Here is a 22,691-nt window from a genome sequence, read left to right as displayed (position 1 = left end):
AAAAAATCTTTTCAACATATGGTATATAATTCAAGATAAAAGGTCCAGAAACTATCTGATATTGACTAAAATGTCCTTGATAATCTAATCCTTGCTTGATCTCCAACTTCATCCTTAACATTGAGAAGAGATGTAGTTCATATATCTAATATAATCTCTATTTACATCAAAATGCCCATTTTAGTGTATATTTTAAATATATGTATGTAATGAATATTGATAGTTTAGATAAATTGATAAATACTAGGAAAACCTGGTCAACATTAAATTTAAATTGTATGAAAAATTACTAGCCAGAAAGTATGTTAAAGTTCCATATTTGTTTTGTACTCAAAATTTATGAAATATGACTACAATCATAATATATTTTATTGCAAGTATAGACAATCTTAAAGCTATTTTATAAAGCTGAAAAATTCAATAATTTGAGCAAGCTAAAGTCAACTATGGACAGACACTTTTTAAAAATAAAATTTCACTCTGAGAAACTAAAAACAAGATTATTTGGGAAAATCGTTTCAAAGGATTTTTTACTTTGTAATATGATGTGATAAAAGGTCAGAGGTTTTGTAGTCAGACAAGCCTGCAAAAAAAAAATTGCCTCTAGTAGCAATGTAGAAACAGCATAGTACAGATATATTCAAAATAGTATGTTAATAAAACTTTTAATAAATCAGGTTGTCCCATAAGTGAACACTAGGGTTATGTTCAGTATCCTAAGAAAATGACTTAAGAAAGTAACATGTAACTAATAAGCACTCTTAAAGTGTGTCATAAAATTATGAGTTAACTCATAAATTTTAAAGTATCATTTTAATCCACAAAACAAATTTTTAATATTAAACAAAATAAAACTGAATTCATGCACACACGCTCTTGTTCCTATAATATGGGAAGTTGTGATGTCCAGTTTTCCTTTTTTATTTACAATGATTGAATAAATTTTGAATTCAGTATCTTTCGTCAATGACAAATGTATAGATTTACATTGTCTTATTCTGGCAAATTATTTCTAGAGATCAAATACTTTTCATAAAAAGTATGTGACACTGTTCAAAAAGAAATTGCTCATTACCTGACTTACATAATTATAACTTCTCTGTACATCTTCTTTACAATAGAATTTAAACGAAAAAGGTTAAATCATGATATATTATTCATTGAAGTATATTTAAATTATTTTAAAAGCTCAATTTTTCTGCTTTGCGGGAAATAACCCAATTTCTTTCACTAAGTACAGAGGAGAAAAACAAAATGTTATTATAGTGAAATTAACCACATTTTGTGGTGAATATCTGTAATCTCAACTACTTAAAAGAAAATGATTGAATTTAAAAGAAGCAAAGGCTATCAAATAAAGTTACTTTTTACAGACATAAAGTAAGTAAATCCACAGCTTATAAGCCTAAAATATTAGAAAACATTTTTTAGAAAACAATTGCCAATGGACAATTTTAAATCTGTAATTAAAGATATAATCTGGTTTAACTCATATTCCACATAAATCCATTTATATACATCATAATGAGTACATACATTGTGTCTGTCTTCTAATAACAAAGCATTTTTAGCTATTTTTTCACACTTAGGAATGAACCTTGGGCCTCACACTTGTTAAACACCACTCTACTTCTGAATGACATAGGCAGATCACATTTTATTTTAATATAATCTAATGAACTGGGAAGCTTTAAAATTGTTTAAATCCCATTCATATTTATTATTTATTTATTTAAAATATTCCAAAGAATTTTTGTGGCAGGAGCACTTGAAAATCCACCTTTGGCGTTTTCAACATACAATGTTACCTACAGCCCTCATGTATATTAGAATTACTCAACAACATAAGCACATTTTTATCTTTTTTCCCATTTCCTGTTTCTACTTACTCATAGTAACCAGTACTCTACATTCCACTTCTAGTGTTTGCCTTTCCATGCCAATATTCTCCAAGTTCCACCCTGTTGTCACAAATGCCTTTTTGAAAGAATGACTGATACTTTCTTTTACATGCTTATTCATCCTTTAAAACTGGATTACCTCAGGTTAAAATAATAAACTACTGTGATTAATACATTGACAATGATATTCCTTAGAGGATAAGGTAATTTTCCTACAAACTTCCTTATTACATACAATTAAAAAAGACTCCAAGGCTGGGAATGTGGTTTAGTGGTAGAGTGCTTGCCTTGCATGCATGAGGCTTTGGGTTCAATTTCTCAGCACCACATAACAGAAAAAAAAAAAAGACGGAAGTGGTGCTGTGGCTCAAGTGGTAGAGCACTAGCCTTGAGCTGAAGAGCTGAGGGACAGCCAGCACCCAGGCCCAGAGTTCAGACCCCACAATAAAGAAAAAGAAGGAAGGAAGGAAGGAAGGAAGGAAGGAAGGAAGGAAGGAGCATTCTCAATGTTTTATGTTTTGAAATTATAAACCATTTGGAGTCTCAGTCTGGTCAATCTAAGAGTCAGTACAGACTATTTCCTGCCACTTACCAGAAAGAGTTTACCCTTACATTCACAGCCAATCACATTTTCTAAGTATGACCTTTATTTTGTCAAGCACAAAAGAATGCACTCTTGAAATATTTACTTCTATATTTAAAATTTCTCTGGGCTTGACAAGTTGGTTTTCCTTCAATGGAAGTATCTTAAAATATAAGAATTATGCTGTATTAGATGTTGAATCTATGTTGACCAAAGGAATGTAAAGTTAGCTCCAAGATTCAGGATCACAGAAACTAAGAAGCTACTACTAATTGAAGACCAGTCTGTAAATCTCATTTCCAATGGGTGGAGTAGAATCTCTCTCTCTCTCCCTTTTTCCTTCACTTCTTCTCTCCCTTCCCTTCCTCTCTTTCCTATTTCTCCCTAATTTATCCTGCTATTCAAATAAATCCTCACTAAAACCTTTAAAAAGAGAGAGAGAGAAGATACAGAAGATGAGGGGGTAAGCTGGTAAATTGAACTGGAAGATAGAAAGATCAGAATATCAAAAATCATATTTTATTCTAATAGACACATTACACAACATGTAGACACCTGAAAGGTTCAGAATAAACATTTAGTCATAAGTAAAGATAGTAATTTAAATAAGCCATTATATTGCGTAGCCAAAAGAGTAACTTGATACAAAAAGTGTTTCCAAGGCCTAGGCTCAGAAATGAGAAGAAGTGAAAAAAGTGAGACTACAAAGGTAGATGTGTATAGTAACCAAAATAAAGAGTCACCGCCTTCGGCAGTGCTGCTGTTTGTCATGTAATGATCAACACTGAGAACTGTAAAATTAGGCCCACTGAGAGCAGAGGATCAAAAATTTAATATGAACAGATTAAAAAGCAATACAAGAATAGAGGAAATGAAAAAAACAGCACAAGAACGATTAGCAAGCAGTTGAAGCTTTCTGTTTTAGCATGTAGTAGCTGGAAGAGGAACTATGATAGAGAAATATACACCTTTTAAACACTACAGAAATAATTGCACATTTGTAACTAGAATATATATATATCCATTAGTAAGAAACTGATCAGGAAGAAAACAAGAAAAGATGCCTAAAGAAAGATGTGAAGAGTAGGTAAATGAAATGGGATATATTTTCTTATTCGGATAAACTGGGCCTAGGACACTGAGTAAGAGTTTATCAGAATTAGAAAATATTGACACTGATGCACTGTTTTTAGGTGAGACATCGATATCAATAGTTATAAAATTTCTATATTACTTTTACTTTCTCTCTGAAAAGGAAAAAAGACATTTGAGAAGAGTTGAGGAGGTTTTGGAATTGATACTTAATCAAATTGTATAACCTTGGTTCCAAAGCAAAGTAAAAACATTGCAAGTAAAAAAGAACTTTGGGTTATTATAACTGTTAAGGGTCTATCTCAAATTTCTTCTCAAAACCATATGAGTAAAACTAAAGTATAACTTTTAGTCATCATCTCTAACTCAGAATAAAAAAAGATCACTCTGACTAGCACAATACTTCACACCTGGGGAAACTGAGACAGGGGTCTTAGAACAGACTAGGCAAAGAAAAGTTCACAAGATATTCCCCTCTTCCCCACATTGCAATCAATAAAAAGATAATATCATGGCATGAATCTCTCATCCCAGCTTTAGAAATATAAATACAAAGTTCACAGTTCAATCTGGCTCAAGCATAAATGTGAGACACTATTTTAAAAATAACTAAAGCAAAAAGCACTGGGGGCATGGTTCAATAGGCAAAACACATGTCTTACAAATACAAAGCCCTGAATTCAACCCCCACATCCTAGACCTTCAAAAAATAACTATAATTTTCAACATTCCAAATCAGACTTCATTCTTAACATTTGTACAGATTCTAGTATCTAAGAATAAATTCATAAACTCAGATCTATATTTACTCATTTTAAGATTAAATGGCTTAAATATCCTCATTTCTCATTTTGTATTAGGTAGTACTCATATATTAAAAGGTGTAAAATTCTAAATATTAAATTAATAAGCTAAAACAGGACTTTATTTTTTCTCAAAGCAACTAAAGAGTCAGTGATCATATTAAATTTGTTGTCCACCAGAACATAGTCACGTAAGACAAAATCAATACAATTACTCTTGCCGTGGTATTAGAGGAATCATAAATATTTAATAAGCAATGTTTAATTTAACATTTAAGGTATTTAAATGCAGCATTAAAAGTATACAATGATTGTTAAGAAAATATAGACATGTGTATTTACTTAGTAATAAAAAAAATAAAACATGGCCCATAAAAGATCCCCTTAGTAAAACTACATCATTAAATTCACTGGCTCTTTCAAAAGTATGAATTAAAATATTAAAGGCCTTGCCAGAAGCAATTGAATTTTCAACAACTATTACAAAAGCAGAATAAAAAGCTTTATGTTATTATCTATACGTCTATATCATTAACACCTAGTTTTATCATTTAATATATAATGCATATATATTCACTTAATGTATTAATATTCAGTATAGTATCTGAAAATCCTTATTAAAGTTCTGATCAGTAGTTTAAATATGCTATATTTACATGTGAGAAGATGACAAGGAAAAAATTGATGAATTGAGTTAATTTTCAGGAGTTATAATAAACAAATAAACTCATACGCATTTTCTTTTAACATTATAAGTTCCTGTCCTTTGTTTTTAAAAAAAAAAGATAGTGGAGGTCATGGGGGAGGAGTGGTGCACAGAAATAGAGGGATAAAGGGTAAACAAATGTACCACTGGTACTCACTAAATGCTACAGTGAAAATAAACTATAAACTTAATGATGGGGACAGGAGGGAAAAAAAACTGGAAAAAAGAGCAAAGGAAGGGGTACATTGTCCAAGACCAAAAGCTCACAAGAGAAATACCCCATTAAAGAGATGAAAAAACTGCAGTTCCAAGAGGATTTAAAGATCGACTAAACTTGTACACTAACAATAACAGAGCTGGAATTCCAGGTCTGTCTACTCTTGATTTGTACCACAGAAGGTCTTGACATAGTTAATTGAAGTGATAATTTCTAAATGAACCCTGTAGTATATTTTTGCTTGAAAAAATTATATTATATTACTATTGGAATGATTTGGCAATGCAAGAACATGTAAATTACTTCTTTCTAATCTTGCACATATAATTCAAAAAATACCTTGAATGGTTAAATGTAATTAAAAAATAAAAAAGCCAAGAATCAAACCAAGAGCAACCATATCATTTCATGTAATTAATTTCAAAATTTTAAACTGTCTTAGGTGTATTATCAATCTGAAATCTCAGGAAAATACACATATATTAAGGTTCTATGAATACACTGGTCTGCTCAGAGGAGAGTATTTGTTTTTGTGTCTCCATTTTGCCTAACTAGTACAGTTTTGCTTTCAAATGTAAGCTTTATAATTTGTGGAACTTCCATAGAAGAAGCAGTCAACCCATCAAGCTATCTGATAATCTCTCAATAATGTTCCAATGTAATATGACAGTGTAGTAAATTTCACTTAAATTTTACAACTATATTGCTGAAATGTGTTAGTAATCTACTGCAGAGTTATAGGCTAACAGTAACAAGCATGTTCATTATTCACTGGATATATCACAAGTCATTTTTCTCAATCATATGTTCTACATTTGAAAATGAAAATAAAATTACTGTCTAAAAAAGAAAATCTAATTGAGACATTAATGATAAATAGTAACTTCTAGTTGTATGCTCTTAAAAGTTTGAAAAACACGGTCATTACTCTTATCATTAACTGTGATAGAGATAAATACATCTGAACATAATAAACCAATTCAGGAATATGCCTCATTGAAAAATATAATTAGCAAAGCATACTAAATTTAGATTATTTCTAGAAACACTTTCAAAACCCAAAAGTTCTCTAAAATTTTCCTCAAACAGAATATTTCATTTTCATAGTTTAAGTAAACAGAATTGTCCCTTTAAATTACTAGAATTATGTATTATCATCCCAGTGCCATTTCTACTTATTCTTAATAAAATACACACAATAATCTCAAGGGTCATAATTAGAAACCTTTGACAAAGGCAATATTCTTACAAATCCAAAAAATATGTTCAATAAAACCAAAGTACATTTTTTTCATAAAAAGGTAATGTTTACATGTTTGCTTTTAAAGACTTTTCTATGAAGATACCACAGAACTTCAAATATTTTCCTATCAATGTATATAACTTTTCTAAATATAACTGTCTCTCAATTCATCCTTACTTTGTAAAGTCATTTTGACCACTGTAAGTATATCAGCATTGTTAGTCCTTCACAAAACTGTAATAAATACCTTTGTGCACATGTGTGTGGATATGTTATGTTTATAGACTAATCACATTCCTGTGTGTTAATATGCAAATTTTATTCATTTTGGCAAACTTCAAATAAGTTAGATCCCACAGGTAATTTCAAATACAAAAAGATTTTTACAAAAGGTGAAATGTGAGTCTGTCAGATGAATCTACCAAGCACAGCCTTCTACTATAAAATCAATAACCCTAGTAACACAGCACACTAAATAAACATGCATCTGAAGTACATGCCAAATGGAACTGCCACATATGGCACATCTAGCTCATTATCCCAGTTTATGTTTTCATGTGAAAAGCTGTACTAGTTTTTAAACAAGATGTTAAACACATCACCGTAAATAAAAATATGATGAAGCCTTGAATGTAAGACACCTTCCCTTAAACAGAATTATAAAAGTAAAATGATTATTTCCAAGACATAGTGTCCAAAAAAACATAGATAGAGTGGTACCTCCAACCTATAATCCTAGCTATTTAAGAAGGCAGAGATGGTGGAATCACAATTCTAGGCCAGCTGGGGCCAAAAAGGACCTTAGATTAGTGGGTGGGCCATGCCAGGCAACTGTTATCCCTGATGGAGAAAGCACAATGGTTAGGTCCAGTAGCAGATGTCTATCATCCTCCTCTCAGGGAAACACAGTAAGAGGATGGCATACCAGGACAACCTCAGCATAAAAACAAAACTCTACATTGAAAATGAAAAATGATCAGGAAGCATAGTTTACATAGTAGAGTACCTGCTTGGTTTTTTGTTTGTTTGCTTGTTCCTCCCCCACCCCCACCGCCCCGTCATGGGCCCTGAACTCTGAGACTGAGCATAGTGCTGTCCCTCAGCTCTTCAGCTCAAGGCTAGTGCTCTACCACTTGAGCCACAGCGCCACTTCCACCTTGTTCTGCTTATGTGGTGCTGAGGAATCAAACACAGGGCTTCATGCATGCAAGGAAAGCACTCAACCACTGAGCCACCTTCCCAGCCCCCTGCTTGTTTTTTTTTTAAGTCTGAGTATGATTACAAAACAAATTCAGTATTTCCTCCAAGTTTGCCTTTGAGACAACTACATTTGTTCTTAAAAAAATGTGCACACTTACATTTAAAAACTCATCATGAAATCCTATCATGCTATGAAATGATGCCATGTTATATATGACAAAGGCAATAAGATATTTTAATGCTTTTTTAAAATATTGAATTCAACCTTGAATTAAACAACTGGTATTACTGAATTACAAACAGCACATAAAGATTACACAGTGAATATTTTTATTTTAAATCCCCATCTGGTGCTTAATGTCACTTCAGCTGTTCAATTTTTTAATGTTTCTCTACACAACTAGCCAATAATTCCACAAACCAGTATAAATACTAGAATTTTTAAACTCATTTTCAAATGGAAAAACAGTGCCATACTTTATCACTTTTAACTCATCTGAATTTGAGAAGACTATCAATTAAGATTGACTCTTTTCTAAAATAATTTCTTATGAATGATAGAAAATTCTGTTAAATCTTAATAGTAAAAGAAAATTTAAATGAAATGACTCTAAAACCCAATTAACTAACAAATAACATCTAATTTTCATTTTCCATTGGCATAACAGCAATGTTTCTATACCATAGCTCTGATGTTTGAATGGCATTAAATTTACACATTAAAACAGACATACACGCATTTTATACACTCACCCTGTAAACCACTGTAAAACATTCTTAAAAAACAATGTGTATCTTTCCATTCTCCAGGAAAGCTAGATAGGCCTGTACAGTCAAAGAATTTAATAAATAAGAAAAATTTTATCAAGTAAATGATTTTAAAGTAGTATAGTACAGAAGCAAACTAGTTAAACAATTCAAACATTCAAGATACTAACTTTAAACAGACCAGCAGAGACAACTGTATATATCAAGGGTAACAATGTGAAATACAGATGTCAACCTCTACTGCTCTCTTGTATATTGCAAAACATTACTTGATGTTTGTCCTTTCCTGATTCTCCACATTTTGTTTTTACATCCACAGTAGGCACATAATTGCTTAATTATGTACAATTCATACTTCCTAGCATTTCTTTTTCATATGCCTAGCTCCCTCACCTTTCCCTTTGTCTTTTCCTTTTAATAGAAATCAGAACTTGATTGTATTTTTAATTCCTATGCAGAAAATCAGGCAGTTTTTTCTTTTTCATTTGTAAAATGAACAAGGTTTTTCAAATCAGGCTTTTTTCACTTTATTTTTTTTCTTTTATGTATTGTTTTCTATGTATTCTTTTATGTATTGTCCCTACAAATATCATTGGTGCCCAACAAATAGTCACAGTAATATCCACTTTTTAATCTAAGAAACCTCAACCTGTTTCTAGACTCCAGAATATATATCTCCATGCCTATGTATTTTTTGTCTCCACATCTCAAATGACCTTCCACCCATGTACATAAACAAATTAAAATTCAACCCTGAAAACTTTTTCAGCGCTTTTTAAATCTAAAACTACCAATTAAGAGTGGTAATTCAAGTTCTAGACATAATTGTCCCTTTACCATAGGAATCACACTTTATTACAAACAGATATGCATATTGCTTGTTTCATTGGTTGGAAGTAGCATTTCATAATATATGAGATCTGGCCCACAGTGAGTACAATAAATGCCCAAAAAATCTGGCACAGAAAAGCAGGGGAGGCAGCCATCTGAAGAAACCCTCTAACTCAAAATACTTTGTCTATTTGTATGAAAGTAGAATAAAAAAAGCCATTAAAATTATATGTCCTGAGTTCAAGCCCAGTATCAGCTCTTTCACACTATCACAAAAAAAATTATAAGAAGTCTTGGATCTGCATTTGCCATGTGACCAAAGGGACTAATGTGATGGAGCTATCAAATCTTATAAAATCATTCACTACTTTAAACAACTAAATCTTAACTGATTTCATGTTGCTGAAGTCAGAGTATATTAATGGTGGTCTTCACTGCAGAGGTGAGTTTTGAGTATGATTGACTTTCAGTTTCCTTCATACAAAATAACACAATTTCACCTACTCAGAAATATAATTATATACATACTCCACCACTACCACCATAAGGAAACTAGAAATGTGATGAAAACAAAGCAAAGATGAATAGCTTTCTTTATCTACCATACTGTTATTACACAAGCACTTCACAGAAAAAGACAATAAATTGTCCATTCACTCATTCATATATTCATTCCAATTTCAAGTGCCACCTATGATTAACATTATTGGACAGTATGGTGAACACACATCATCAGGAAGTGGGGATGACAAAATTCCCAACTCAAATGGATTTAACCCAATTATACAACTGAAATAACTGGAGTATCACAAAAGATTGTTTTAAAGCTGTGGGAGTAGAATTCCTCAAAATCACTTTAAGTAACTAGGTGGTCAAGCCTGTTAGCCAAGGTACTCAAGAAGTGACAGCAGGAGGATTGCTAGACAGGGAGACATCGTCTCAAAATAAAATCCAACAAAAGGGCAAGGACTTGGTAGCTCATGTAGTAAATGTGTTTGCCTAGCATACTCAAGACCCTGGATTCAGCCCTAGGACATACAAACACAAATACCATCATGTTAAATATTTTTATAATAATGTTAAAAGATAATCCTTAAGGCTATATATGGCACAGTAAATACAGTAGCAGAATTCTAATTAACTGACAAGTGAACCAAATTAATGACATGGACAGGCAAAACAAAAAAAATAGTAGTTATTAAATGAAAATTTATAGTCCAGGCAAATTCTTGTTTCCTTTCAATACATGCTTATTTTTAACATACTATTTTGTCTTTTTAAAACCAATCAAAAAGACTACCTAGCTAAATATATCACTGAGAAAAGTTTTTATGAAGCTACAAAAACTAAACAATAAATATATACATTTTTTGTGGTAGGGAGGGGTATGGTAGGGCTGGTCTCTGGGCTTGAACTCAGGGACTAGGTACTATTGCTACACTTTTGTGCTCAAGATGATTGCTCTATCACTTGAGCAACAGCTCCACTTTTGACTTTTTACGGAATTAATTGGAGATAAGTCTCAATGGACTTTCCTGCCCAAGCTGGCTTCAAATTATGATTCTCAGATCTCAACTTCCTTATTAGCTACGATTACAATCATTAGCCACCAGTACCTGGCTAATGTATATATTCTTGAAAAACAATCCTTAAAAACAAAATTTGACTTAGACCATCTACATATTTTTTAAAGAAGCTCAATACTGTTTAACCTATTCCCCCCTCACACCAAAAAAATACAGGAGAAAATGAAAGAAAACTATAGAATATAAAGTTAAAAAACACAGAAATAAAAAAATTGATAAAAATAAATAGTACAATTATAGGAGAACAGAAAACAACCAGAAGATACAATATAAGCACATAAAGTGTCATCCTTTTATTTCATTAAACACTGGGAAGGACTGAAATAATATCTGTTTTAATTGTAGCATATCAACTAAAATTAAAATGAACACACACACACACACACACACACACACACACACACCTTAAGGTTTTTATTACTGCTGTTTGTGATACTGAGCCTTGAGCACAAGGCCTACCACTGTCCTTTATCTCAAGGCTATAACTCTACCACTTGAGCCACAGTTCTACTTCTGGCTTTTGGCTGGTTAATTGGAAATAAGTGGACTTTCCTGTGTGGGCTGGCTTCAAACTACAATTCTCAAATCTTAACTTTCTGCATAACTAGGATTATAGGCTTCAGCTACTTGCACCTGACAGATTATTGACTTTTAAGCTAGAGGGAAGAAAAGGTAATAAGTTAGTTCATCAGTTATAACCATCAAGAAATAAATAGAGACCATATTTACTCCAAAAATCCAAAAGCATACTTAAAAGTTAACAGGATAATTACTGGCCTTAGAAAAACTATGTCGGGCCTAGCAAAAAGTTGGCTAGAGGACAACTCAATCAATAAGCTAGGCATGGTAAATTATCCATTCACTCATTCATGTATTCAATTCAATTTCCAGTGTCACATATTACTAACATACTGGACAGTATGCTGAACACACGGCAGCAGGCAGTAGGGATGACAAAATTCCCCATTCAGATGTGCTTGTGGTCCCAGCAATGAGGAAACACTAAATTAGGTTAGTACCATTTCTTGCCCTGAAGACAACTCTGCAAGTCACTATTTGAAACATAAGAAAAGGCCGTAGTGAGGCTCAAGTGTAGTGTCTGCCAAGCAAGCTTAAGGCCCAGAGTTCAATTCCAATTTGTCCCAAGTCAATTCCAAATTGCCCCTCTGCTCCACACACACACACACACACACACACACACACACACACACACACACACACACACACACACACACACACACACACACACACACACAACACCTTTGCATAAATCACTTACTTTCCTATTACTATGGTTTCCTCAATTGTTAAATAGTGATCAAAGCTAAACTTTATCATTTTTAATCTAGTTTCATAATTCTACCATTTTCCTCAATATTCTTTAAATAGCCTCTTAGTTGTCCCTCAGAGCTATCACTAAGCCTCAGACAGGGATTCTACAAAACAGAAAAAAAAATCCAAAATAAAATTTAAGGATACAATCAAGAAATACAATTTCTCAGAATAGAGCAAAACTAACTTGCCTGTATTTCTTTAATGAAGAAAAAGAATGCTCTGCAATAATTTTAAGATATGGGAACAAATACCTGCCTATGACTGGGCTCATTAAAGAGCATCTGAATAATATGCACAACAAATAACGAGAGTAAAGCTTCCAGATAGATCTTAACATTAAATGATTAAATCAGTTTGTTTGTTTGTTTTTAAAAAGTACTCCACGCATTTTTAAGCAATCAGAAGTTGGTCTTAGAAAAACAAAAACATGAAGTATAAAAAAAAAAATGAGACCAGAGTATGTGGCAAACTTTCTAAGAAAACACTCATTTGTTCCTAAGAATAAACTCTAAAAGAATAGGCATTTTAAGAAGAAAATAAGTGAAAAGGGCTATGGTTCTTCTAAAATATTTAGCAACAAGAACAAGTAAACAAAAACATACAGTATATTTCTCCATTTCTGTGAAAGTCCTTCTTTCCCATCCTTCCTGCAAATTACTGGTTCTTAAAGTAATTCTCAATCTAGTCCTACAGAAACAAATAATTAACAATTTAAGTAAAAATAATCTAAACTCAAAATGACTTTTAAAAACAAAAAAGTATCTAAGATTTGAAATCTTACTCATCAAACTCATGATCTGACTAAATTCACCGTACAGGCAGAATTATGAGGCATTCAATGTATAACTATCCTCAAAAATCATTGACGGAGAAGACTTCATAAAATACGTGCTTGGTTTCACAAAGAAAATAATAACTTCATCAATTTAAAATTTAAAAATTTCTGAGTTCATTATAAATTTTATTAAAAATTACAGGTATACGGAACATCCATAAAACACAAAACCAGCCTAGAAATATAAAGATAATATTAAAGTATTTCATAAGTTAATGAAATGGACAAAAATGTTGTATTTTCTACACAAAATCCTATTACTTGAGTCACTTTGCTGTTAAAAAACTCAAAATACTCATTTCAGTATTTATTACAGGCGCTTCAAGAAACAGGAAAGATCAATGATGGAATCAAGATTTGTCATGGAATGACAAATGTGCATAGTCTGCTTTGGAACTTACCAAATACTGAAATTATATAAAAAAGTATCAGTTCTTTCATTACTTTGCAGTCTTAAAATGATTATCCTTTTTTGTCTTCCTTATCAAAACTTTAAAAATAATGGTGAAGTATATATGAGAAATGTTAAGGTATTGCTTTCATATTGATAACTGATAAGGAACAATAGTTTATGATATCAAAAATGAAAAACCCTTACTGAACAATAACATGATTTATGTTCAAACATGTGAATCTGATTCTCTTGACCTCTACATGACTATTTTTTATCTTATTTCTCCTAAAAATAGTAATTACAAATAAAGTACCAACTATTAATAACAAAAATGAAAATTTTCTTGCAAACCATATCTTTAGAATCAACTAGTTACTACCAATACTGGTTAAAAAAAATCCTTTCGGGAAAAGTACAAAGGCTAAGAATACAATTAGATAAAGAAATCTATGCAAAGCCTTACATTTAATTATTCTTAGATAACTGATAAATTATAGTCAATGTACATATTAAAAAATTAAATTAGCAAAGTTAACAGAAAAATTGAGTGACAAATTCCAACACAGAAATTCTTAAGTGTCATGTGTATTTCAAATTATTTCAAAATAGTGTAATACCCAGGCAGATTAAAATTGAAGACATTTTTACCATGGGAACTTTATTTCCATTCATATTATCTCTATTTTGGGGTAAGACACTAGACACATAAGAACTTCCTTAGATATTATGGAAGCATACTGTAAGTGGATGCTTAAACTAAATTAAGGAATTAAAAACAGCATCAAGTTCTAGCATTATAAAACTATTTTGAATATAGAATACCTGTCTTATTTGTTGGAATACTTTTTTAAAAACTATGCAAAGTTTAGTTTCCAAAGTCATCCATATGTCTAAAAGACAAAACTTAATTTTGCATGAGTTATTTCTCTTATAAATGTAGGGAAGCAAATGCTAATATAATTTTTAAAGCCAGAAAGTATTGCCACTTATCTCCACTCACTCATGAATTAAAAATACACTTGTGGAATTCAATAGCTCTGAAATAATTTCATTTCTATACTTAAAACTTCTGTATCTTCATATGTATATATTTTCAGAGTCATGTAAATTCTTCCCATTTAAAATATTTCCATAATAAAAGTAGAAGATGGCTTTCCTTATGGTCTAATGGTTAGGAGATGGTGCCTTTAAAATTTAAGATGAAGAAAAGGAAAACTTCAATAGCCTTAGCATCAAAAATATTGAAAAATATTGCTTCCTTTCCTGCACATTGTGTTTTATACCATGACACCTCAGTCTCTGAGGGTCAGATTAATTAAGTTCCATAGCAGCTGCAGTGCAATGTGAGCCGCACACTGCTGTAGGTCCCACCAGTCCATTCCAATTACCTGTAGTATTCCAGCACTGGACAAGTGACAACCAACTCTTCTCTCTAGTCACTTGCTCCCACTGGTCTACTGATAAATGTTAGAACAAACTAACCTCTTTTTGGAAAAGACTGCAAAGCTGAATGCACCTGCTGCAGGCTGCAATGATGAGTCCCAGAGAGATGTTTGTCAGTCAGATCTCTGCAGATGTTATTTAACTTTATGCTAGAGCTATATCCAAAGATGGAAATGAGATGGCAATCAAGCACAAGTCTCCCACCACTGTTCCCCCATTTTATTTTGAAATGTGCTTTAAAGCATAGTTCTACTAAACTAGAAACAACTAAAACTAACCCTATGGTGAAAAACAATACATACTATTAGCTGCTGGATTTTAGTTAACAGGTGGCATATGTTCAGTAATTGCCTCCTGTATCATAAAATTTAGAAACAATTAATTTTAGAATACAGCAAAACAAATTAACTATAAAATTCATAAGCCTTTGAATGTTTCCTAGTCTGGTTTCTAGTGATGCTACGAATTGCTTAGTATTTCTAAGACATAGGTCATTTTTTCCTCTAGGTGTATTATATGAAATATCTTCCATACATATGACACAGTTCATTCTTCTTGAAATCCTTGGGGTTGTTATTTGCAAGGCAATGATGTCAGACTATTTCCTTACAAAGTCACAAGTTTTGAATAAGCTATTTTTCCGAGTCATAGGCTTCAAGTAGCAAATGTCAAAAGTGACACTGCACTATACAATTCATAAAAAATACTAACAGTATGAATTTGTGATCTTCAATCAATTGCTAATTCAATGATAGATTTATCTAAACTAAATAATCAAATAAAATTAATGGCTAAGATATTTTATGCTAATTTATCTTAAAAATCCATGTTACAATACACTTGCTTAAATAAGATAAGTATAAAAATTCTATCTTGTAGTATCTGTAACGTTCACATACGATATGCTATGCTAATAATGTTCTTACTAAGAATTTCTGTTGCTTAAAATATAAAAATAGAACATGAACATCAATTTGAAAATAAAAAATAGCTCATTTTCATGCAATATCAGTATCCAAGTGAAAGATCATGCTTCCTTCAACTAAGGATATATAGAGAAAAAATTTTAAGGTAACCTACAACAATGGCACTGTGTTACATGTAAACAATACAACTTTAACATTTAAAGAAAAACAACTCATTTGTCAGTAACTCCAGTCACACTACAACCACAAGTAGAGTTTAATAATAAACTATCCAGTGCACTCAACAAAGATGTAAATTAAAATGTTTTGTTTTCTCTGCTTGTTATAAATCTATTTGTATATGAAATTTGCCTTAAATGTGCACCAATAATTTTTTAGGATGCTTTATAGTTAAGAACAAAGAAAAAGTAGGCTTGAACATCAGAAGATCTAAGAAAAGTATTCACACTGAACTAACAATATCAACACTTTTATTTCAATAATGTAAACATAAATGACCAGTTTTAAGACAAATACCATCTTTTGATTTTCAAAAAATGATCTTATTGTACTCCAATCCTTAGGTAAAATTAACCACTCAATTGTACTAATGTTGAAACTGTAATATTGCAAGAGATTTGTTTTATTGAAAGAAACTTAACTTCATTCTGCTTTTCCATTTATTTAAGAAAAATTAATGAATAAATAACTTGTGATTTTAAAAAAATGTATTACCCAATTTGAAGAGCACTAAAATCTAGATACAATGAATGTAAGACTACCAAGTTCTAATTTTGAGGACTGTGAGAGGAAATAATTTATATAAAATGAACTTTAGTTTTATGATCACAAACATGAAAAACATATATAATATACACTAGATTCCATAAAGTATTCCTGTTTGACTGATGTAATGAATGTCTGCAGTGTCATGTTTTAGAATAAAAATAAGTACCATTGTAAAGTGTTCTAACATCCAAGGCAAACATGAAAATATTTACAGACCTATGTTATTCTCAACCAATACTGTATCCAGTTTCTCCAATTACCTACTTCAACAATCCATTAGAGAATTTTACAGATAAAACCAGTATGTTTAGTAATGTGAACTAACCACAGCTTCATATTCTAGACAAAAGAATAAAAAATATATATATTTTAAAGGAAAACCATCGCCATTCTGAAAAGACCTACAATAATATAATTCCCAAACTGTGAAAAATGATGTTTTAATACAAAGCAATTTAATGTAAGCTACTTATAAAAGAAATGTAAATAAAACAAATTAAGTTCCACTAATTAAGTAATAAAAAAATATATTCCTAAACCATTTGGAATGTCTGTATTCTGTGAAGATTAAATTTTTTAAAAGTAATAAATCATACAGCACAGCAAAGTATCAAATATATCTACTTGTAGATCACTTTTTCTGATTACAGTAACTGAATAATACACTTTATAATTCTTCATCCAACAATTGTCCTGTTGTTTTATTTAAATATTTTATATATGATACATTAAAATAGGCAATGCAATACCTATTTGTACTAATTATGAATTCATACCAATTAACATGCAAAATGAATTAATCATTTCCAAAAAATTAAAAATTATTGGCCAGAAATATGACGGGTTACCACACACTAAATTAAAGATAAAACTTACGGGGTAAAATAAAAGAAAAACATATTTAAAGAGACTACATTAGATATAATTTTTGAACTGTGCTAATTATTTGAGTTGAAATGTATTAAAATATTCCCAAACTGTGACTCTATTGTGTGTTGTACATGCACAAGAAAGTTTCCAAAAATACTTGAGTATTTAACTCAGCACTAAGGTACACTTACATCAATTTCGAACTTCAGATATTTTGAGTAAATCCTTTATGTTATACAGCAAAGATAATCTGTCTACTATATGCTCTCTTATCAAGCAACAAACAGAAAACAAACCCCAGGCATATTCATTTTATCAGAATATGAAAGACAACGATACACATATATGTATCTGATATAAAACGAGTATCTAAATTATTGCTTTTTTATTGGAAAGTATAATCAGACAACATGAATCATAATTATCTGAAATGTGCAAAATAAATACCACATATATATGTGATACACACACACACACACACATATATAACAAAAAGCAAATTGAAAGACGCTCAAAGGCTGTCATATTGAAGAGTATTAAGACCTTAGGTAATTCCACAGGCTGTGGTCAAGTATGGAACTAACAGAATATTAAAATTAGTTCTCTTCCAATTTAAATCTAAAAAATTAAAAACATACTGAAATACAAACTGCTCAAAATTCTTAAAGCTTCCTACAAACTACAAGGCTTTATTTTATCCTTAAAATTGATTCTATAATGTGTGATTGGTTTCCACCTGTTACAGGCAAAGTATGAGCTTTCTTTTACCCGACATTTTAACTCACATTTGATCAGGTTACGTCACTAAAGTCGCAAAATCTTATTCAATACATTCTAGCTTTCCATTTGTTTCCACTGGATATTCTTGCTCTGTACAAATAACATGCCTCTGAACTATAAATAAGTAATTTCTATGCAATAAGAAAAAAAATGCAAAGCTAAGTGGACTAAAAACAAAAGATCTAATTCTCAGTGCACCCTTTCCAACCCACTGGAAAATAAACTATACTCTAATGAAAAGGCATTTAATTTAGTATTTGGAATATCCTTGATAAACACCAATTTTCTGTAACACCCCTGCACATCTGATACCACCTCATGTATAATGCAAAAAAGCTTTTTCATTTCATCTATTGACAGTGAATTTAATTTGTCATTGCAGCTCTTTTCCTAGAACTGTCATGTTATTAATTCTGCAATCAAGCTCTTTTGAGGGCTTTTATTTGTACTGAGGGTTTTCACAATTCCACATAGATTTTTTTATAATATACCTTTTAAATATATAAATATGAATTATCAGGAAACTTCCCTAAATGTGTAAGCAAAGTTTCAGAGATCAGGAATGCCATTAGCAAAACTACACTTATAGGAAACAAACTTTAGAGAGACATCATATCTAGTAGACTGTATTTTATTTCAACAAATTTAATGTTAAACTAGAAACACATTTGATTCATCTAGTTTCAATTATTCTAAAACCTGCTCTGGTATAGTGGTACATCTGTACTACCAAATGAATGACTACAAAAAAAAAGTCCTCCAAATTATCTGCTCATTTAGATGCCAGATATATTAAAGAACTATCAAGCTGAATTAATCATTGAAAAACTATATCAGCTTTTCTTTTCCATCAGAATAAAAATAAATGGTTATTGGTCCCCTAATTATCAAACTAATATTTGTGTAGTATAGAGGTAAAATAAGTCACTCAAATGGCAGAAAGCTTGATCTAAGTAAAAGCATACCAACTAGTAATGTTTCAGCTAGGAGTTACACTAGTCCAGTTAAAAGAGTTCTCGATTAAACTTAGGTACATACACTTAAGCAACAAAATGATTTTAAAAGAAGATAAGGTAAAGCATGAAGAACTGCATAGCACTAAGTAAGAACACCACCAAAAAAGTAACAAAACAAAAATATTACACCACCCAGCAAACTTGCCATACTCCAGTAGGTTACTGAACCACAGACATTTTTAATCAAATATGGCTCTTAAATAACACAAATTTTAAAGCATCATTTTCTTCCTTGCATAATATAGTAAATTTCCTGATCCCAATTACATTAAAACAAAAATATTTAAAAAATCTGAAGAGGCAGCACTTGTCCTCTTTACTTCATCCAAGGCCAACAAACAAAGCAATGAAGCAGAAAGAGGTACATAATGAATTCAGAAGTAAATGGTCCATTCTTTAAGAAGCTTCCCTACCCCCACTCTTGAATTCACTCTAGACTAATTGTCATTACAATGAGGTCTGAAAACTTGAGAAGAACCTTATTTCCTGATGCCAGCTGTCCAGGTTTCTAACTTTACATTTTTGAGTTTTTCTATGAAGGAGAAGTATCCAGAAATAATTATGAGAATAATATTGCAATTAGTCTAAATTATATACACAGTATATCAACTATAGGAAGATATATAATCAACAATGCAACTAAGCTAAAAAAAATTGTTCCACAGTATACTCTAATACAGCAACATTTAAGTCTGTATAGTGCAGCAATATTTGTCTTCACTATTATTTGATTTTTTTTCAAGACAATACACAACACAGGTAGATCTTCTAATTCCTTCCTTGAGGATTCATCAAACAATCTCTTCACCAATGCACCTACCTGGGTAAAAATCTTTGGACTTAGACAGCTTGATGGTGGCTCCAGTTTCTTTTTGCAACTGAACAATTGTCTGTCCTCCCTTCCCAATTATAGATCCAGCAGCATAACTAGGTATGAGAACCTTTAGAAAATACTGGCCGTCTTCTGAAAAACGCAAAGAAATATATTCGGTTAACATGGTATTTTCACTCTGTATCCCCACTCCACCCTCAAGAGAGAACAGCAAGGAAAAGCACTGGGCATGTAGCTGCAAGAAACAGGGGGTTGAAAATAGGTGTATAAGAAGAATTAAAATACACCTACTACACCGAAAAATAGATAAACACAAAATGTTTGCCGTTTTTCTGGGGTTTATATTCCCCAACTTGGAACTCAAATCCAAACATGTTTTAATATTTTTGCAGTATCGCAGAAACTGATGAGTAAATTCCAGTTGTTATTCCAAACATGGAAGTCTTCCAATTCTATCTGTGATTACTATGGCAAAATAAAAGGAACTGACCCTTTCACACAACTTCAAAGATTTGTTTAAAAAGAAAAAAAAAAGACAAACCTTCACTTAACATCTTGAAGAAAAAGATCCCAAGAACGTAAATAGAGATGAGCTAAATTTGTTTGTCATTAGCAAACACACAAGGACTGCAATTATCCCCGTGCCTATACCCTACTTAAAAGTCCAAAAAACAACCGTTCTCCTACCAAATAATCCACCCAAACTGTAGGGTGTATTCCAAGCTTTCAGTAACTGGCAAGAAAAAGAGAAAGAAAAAACTCAAGGGGGTGGACTGAGAAATCTAACTAATCCTGATGTATTTCTTTAGCACTTCTTAGTCTACTATGATCTCTCCTAAGCTCATTAATTAAAGGACCTTAGGAAGAATTTTGAAAACACTAAAAAGCTTAGGAGTCAACGATACTAAATACACATGAAAGTGACCAAATAGATAATGATCCTTCTCCAAAAGAACCATATAACAGAGAGTGGGGTCGATAAACCAAGAAAACCCGTAAAGCTTTTCGAAAAGAACCAACTCCATAAACTTTAAATTCTCTCAACCTGATCATGTCTTAAATAAGAAACATCCCGGCAAATCCAGCCTTTTTTTTTAAGGTTGCATGAATATTCCAAATTTTGCGCTGTGCCACTCACAAGACCCCCATCCATTCCTAAGGTATATGCTGGAGATAAATTCACCTCTGCTTCGATGCATTGGGTGCATTGTTAAGATGACTCCAGTGCAAATGAAGAAGCGATACCGGTCCCGTTATAACTCATCTTCCAGGGAAGCGCAGGATGTTAACTAACAAGTCACCGTACCAGACACCCCCCTCGTATGCACACCCTTGAAGACAAATCAATGAGATATTTGTACCGACAATGTAAGTGCGGTCAGGGCATGCACTCAACAAGATTTTTGCATACTACTTGTGGCCCAAAGCGAGGGGATGGACAGAGGCAAAACTCTCCGAAGCCCCGATCACTTGCAATCCGCTACCCAAGTGCCATTTATTTATTTATTTGATCAGACTGTTCAATGCAGCGCGCATCTTCGGGGCGGCCATCCCCTTCACTCGGGGGGTCATCCTCCTCCTCCTCCTTTTCCTCCTCCTCCTCCTTCTCCTTAGCGGACCCCTCTAGCCCAGGTCTCGGGATACTTAAATGGTCAGCCTCAATCGACCGATTAAATGCAAAAGATATAGGTCTTATTCCGAAAACCTGGTCGCCATTTTGATGAATGATAAACACCGAGATGGAAATGTGCCGGGGACGGACGGCAAGGCACGGGGCAGGTGCATGGGGAGGGGGCGCGGGAGCCGCCGGGCTCGGCTCGGCTCGGGCTGGAGGTGTCCGGGCCGCGCGGGGAGGAGGGAGGGCGGCAGGAGGGAGGGAGGGAGGCAGGGCGGGCGGCGGGGGATGGGGCCAGCGGGGAGGTGGAAGCGATACCCACCGCCCGTATTGGTCCTCTTGGTGCTGCCGGCTTCAGGGGGGGCTTCCAGCGGCCTTTTCCGCGAGTCCGGCGGGTCCAGGTCTATGGGAACCCCAGTGTGGGTCCCGTTCTGCTGGATGGGAGCTGCCGCCATCATGTTTGCAGTTCCTTGCCGCTGCTGGGGGGGGGGGTGTTGGAGTAGGGGTGGAGGGGGGGAGAGGGGGGGGAAGCTTCTCCCTTTTGTTTTGGCTCTTTTTTTCTTTGCTTTTTCTCTCTTTTCCCCTCCCTCTTTTTCGGTTTCTCTCTTTTTTTTCTTTTTTCCTTTTTTTTTGCGTGTGGGGTTTCTTAAGGTTTTTTTGTTGTTGTTGTTTGATCAGAAAAGGAGCAGTGTTGCTGGCTTGTTCTCACTGGGGAGGGGGCAGGGTGAGGAGCAGCTGCAGTGCAGTGTCGGGAAGGAGACCGGGAATGGAGGGGGGTGTGAGGGACGGAGGACGGAGAAGGAGAGAAGAAAGGAGCGCGCGAGGGGGACGCGCGGACCGGAGAGGGGCGAGTGAATGAGCGGGAGGAGGGGAGCGCGGAGGGCCGGGCCAGGGAGTGGGAGCGGCGGGCTGGCGGGGCGCGGCGGGCAGGCGGGCGCGGGGAGCAG

At 33.2% G+C, this 22,691-nt stretch overlaps 1 protein-coding gene across 3 annotated transcripts in view; it reads right to left on the bottom strand.

Annotated features, from left to right (window-relative positions):
• Positions 1–22,219, bottom strand: part of Nova1 (neuro-oncological ventral antigen 1) — a 145,308-nt gene extending 123,089 nt beyond the window's left edge. Inside the window, exons 1-2 of one of the 3 annotated variants that reach the window (XM_013025350.1) lie at positions 22,067–22,219; positions 20,118–20,261 (exon numbers count right to left, since the gene is read on the bottom strand). In XM_013025350.1, the coding sequence (XP_012880804.1) occupies positions 20,118–20,261; positions 22,067–22,202 (280 nt within the window). In that variant the 5' untranslated portion in view covers positions 22,203–22,219. The remainder of the gene's footprint in view (positions 1–20,117; positions 20,262–22,066) is intronic. The other 2 variants (XM_013025352.1, XM_013025351.1) reach the window with 2 other exon arrangements.
• Positions 22,220–22,691: the final 472 nt, after the last annotated feature.

The sequence above is a fragment of the Dipodomys ordii genome, unplaced genomic scaffold (genome assembly GCF_000151885.1).
Source record: "Dipodomys ordii isolate 6190 unplaced genomic scaffold, Dord_2.0 Scaffold84, whole genome shotgun sequence".
NCBI classification, from domain to species: domain Eukaryota; kingdom Metazoa; phylum Chordata; class Mammalia; order Rodentia; family Heteromyidae; genus Dipodomys; species Dipodomys ordii.
The sequence above is the reverse complement of the archived record's forward strand: the minus strand, read 5'-3'. Positions and strand labels throughout refer to the sequence as shown.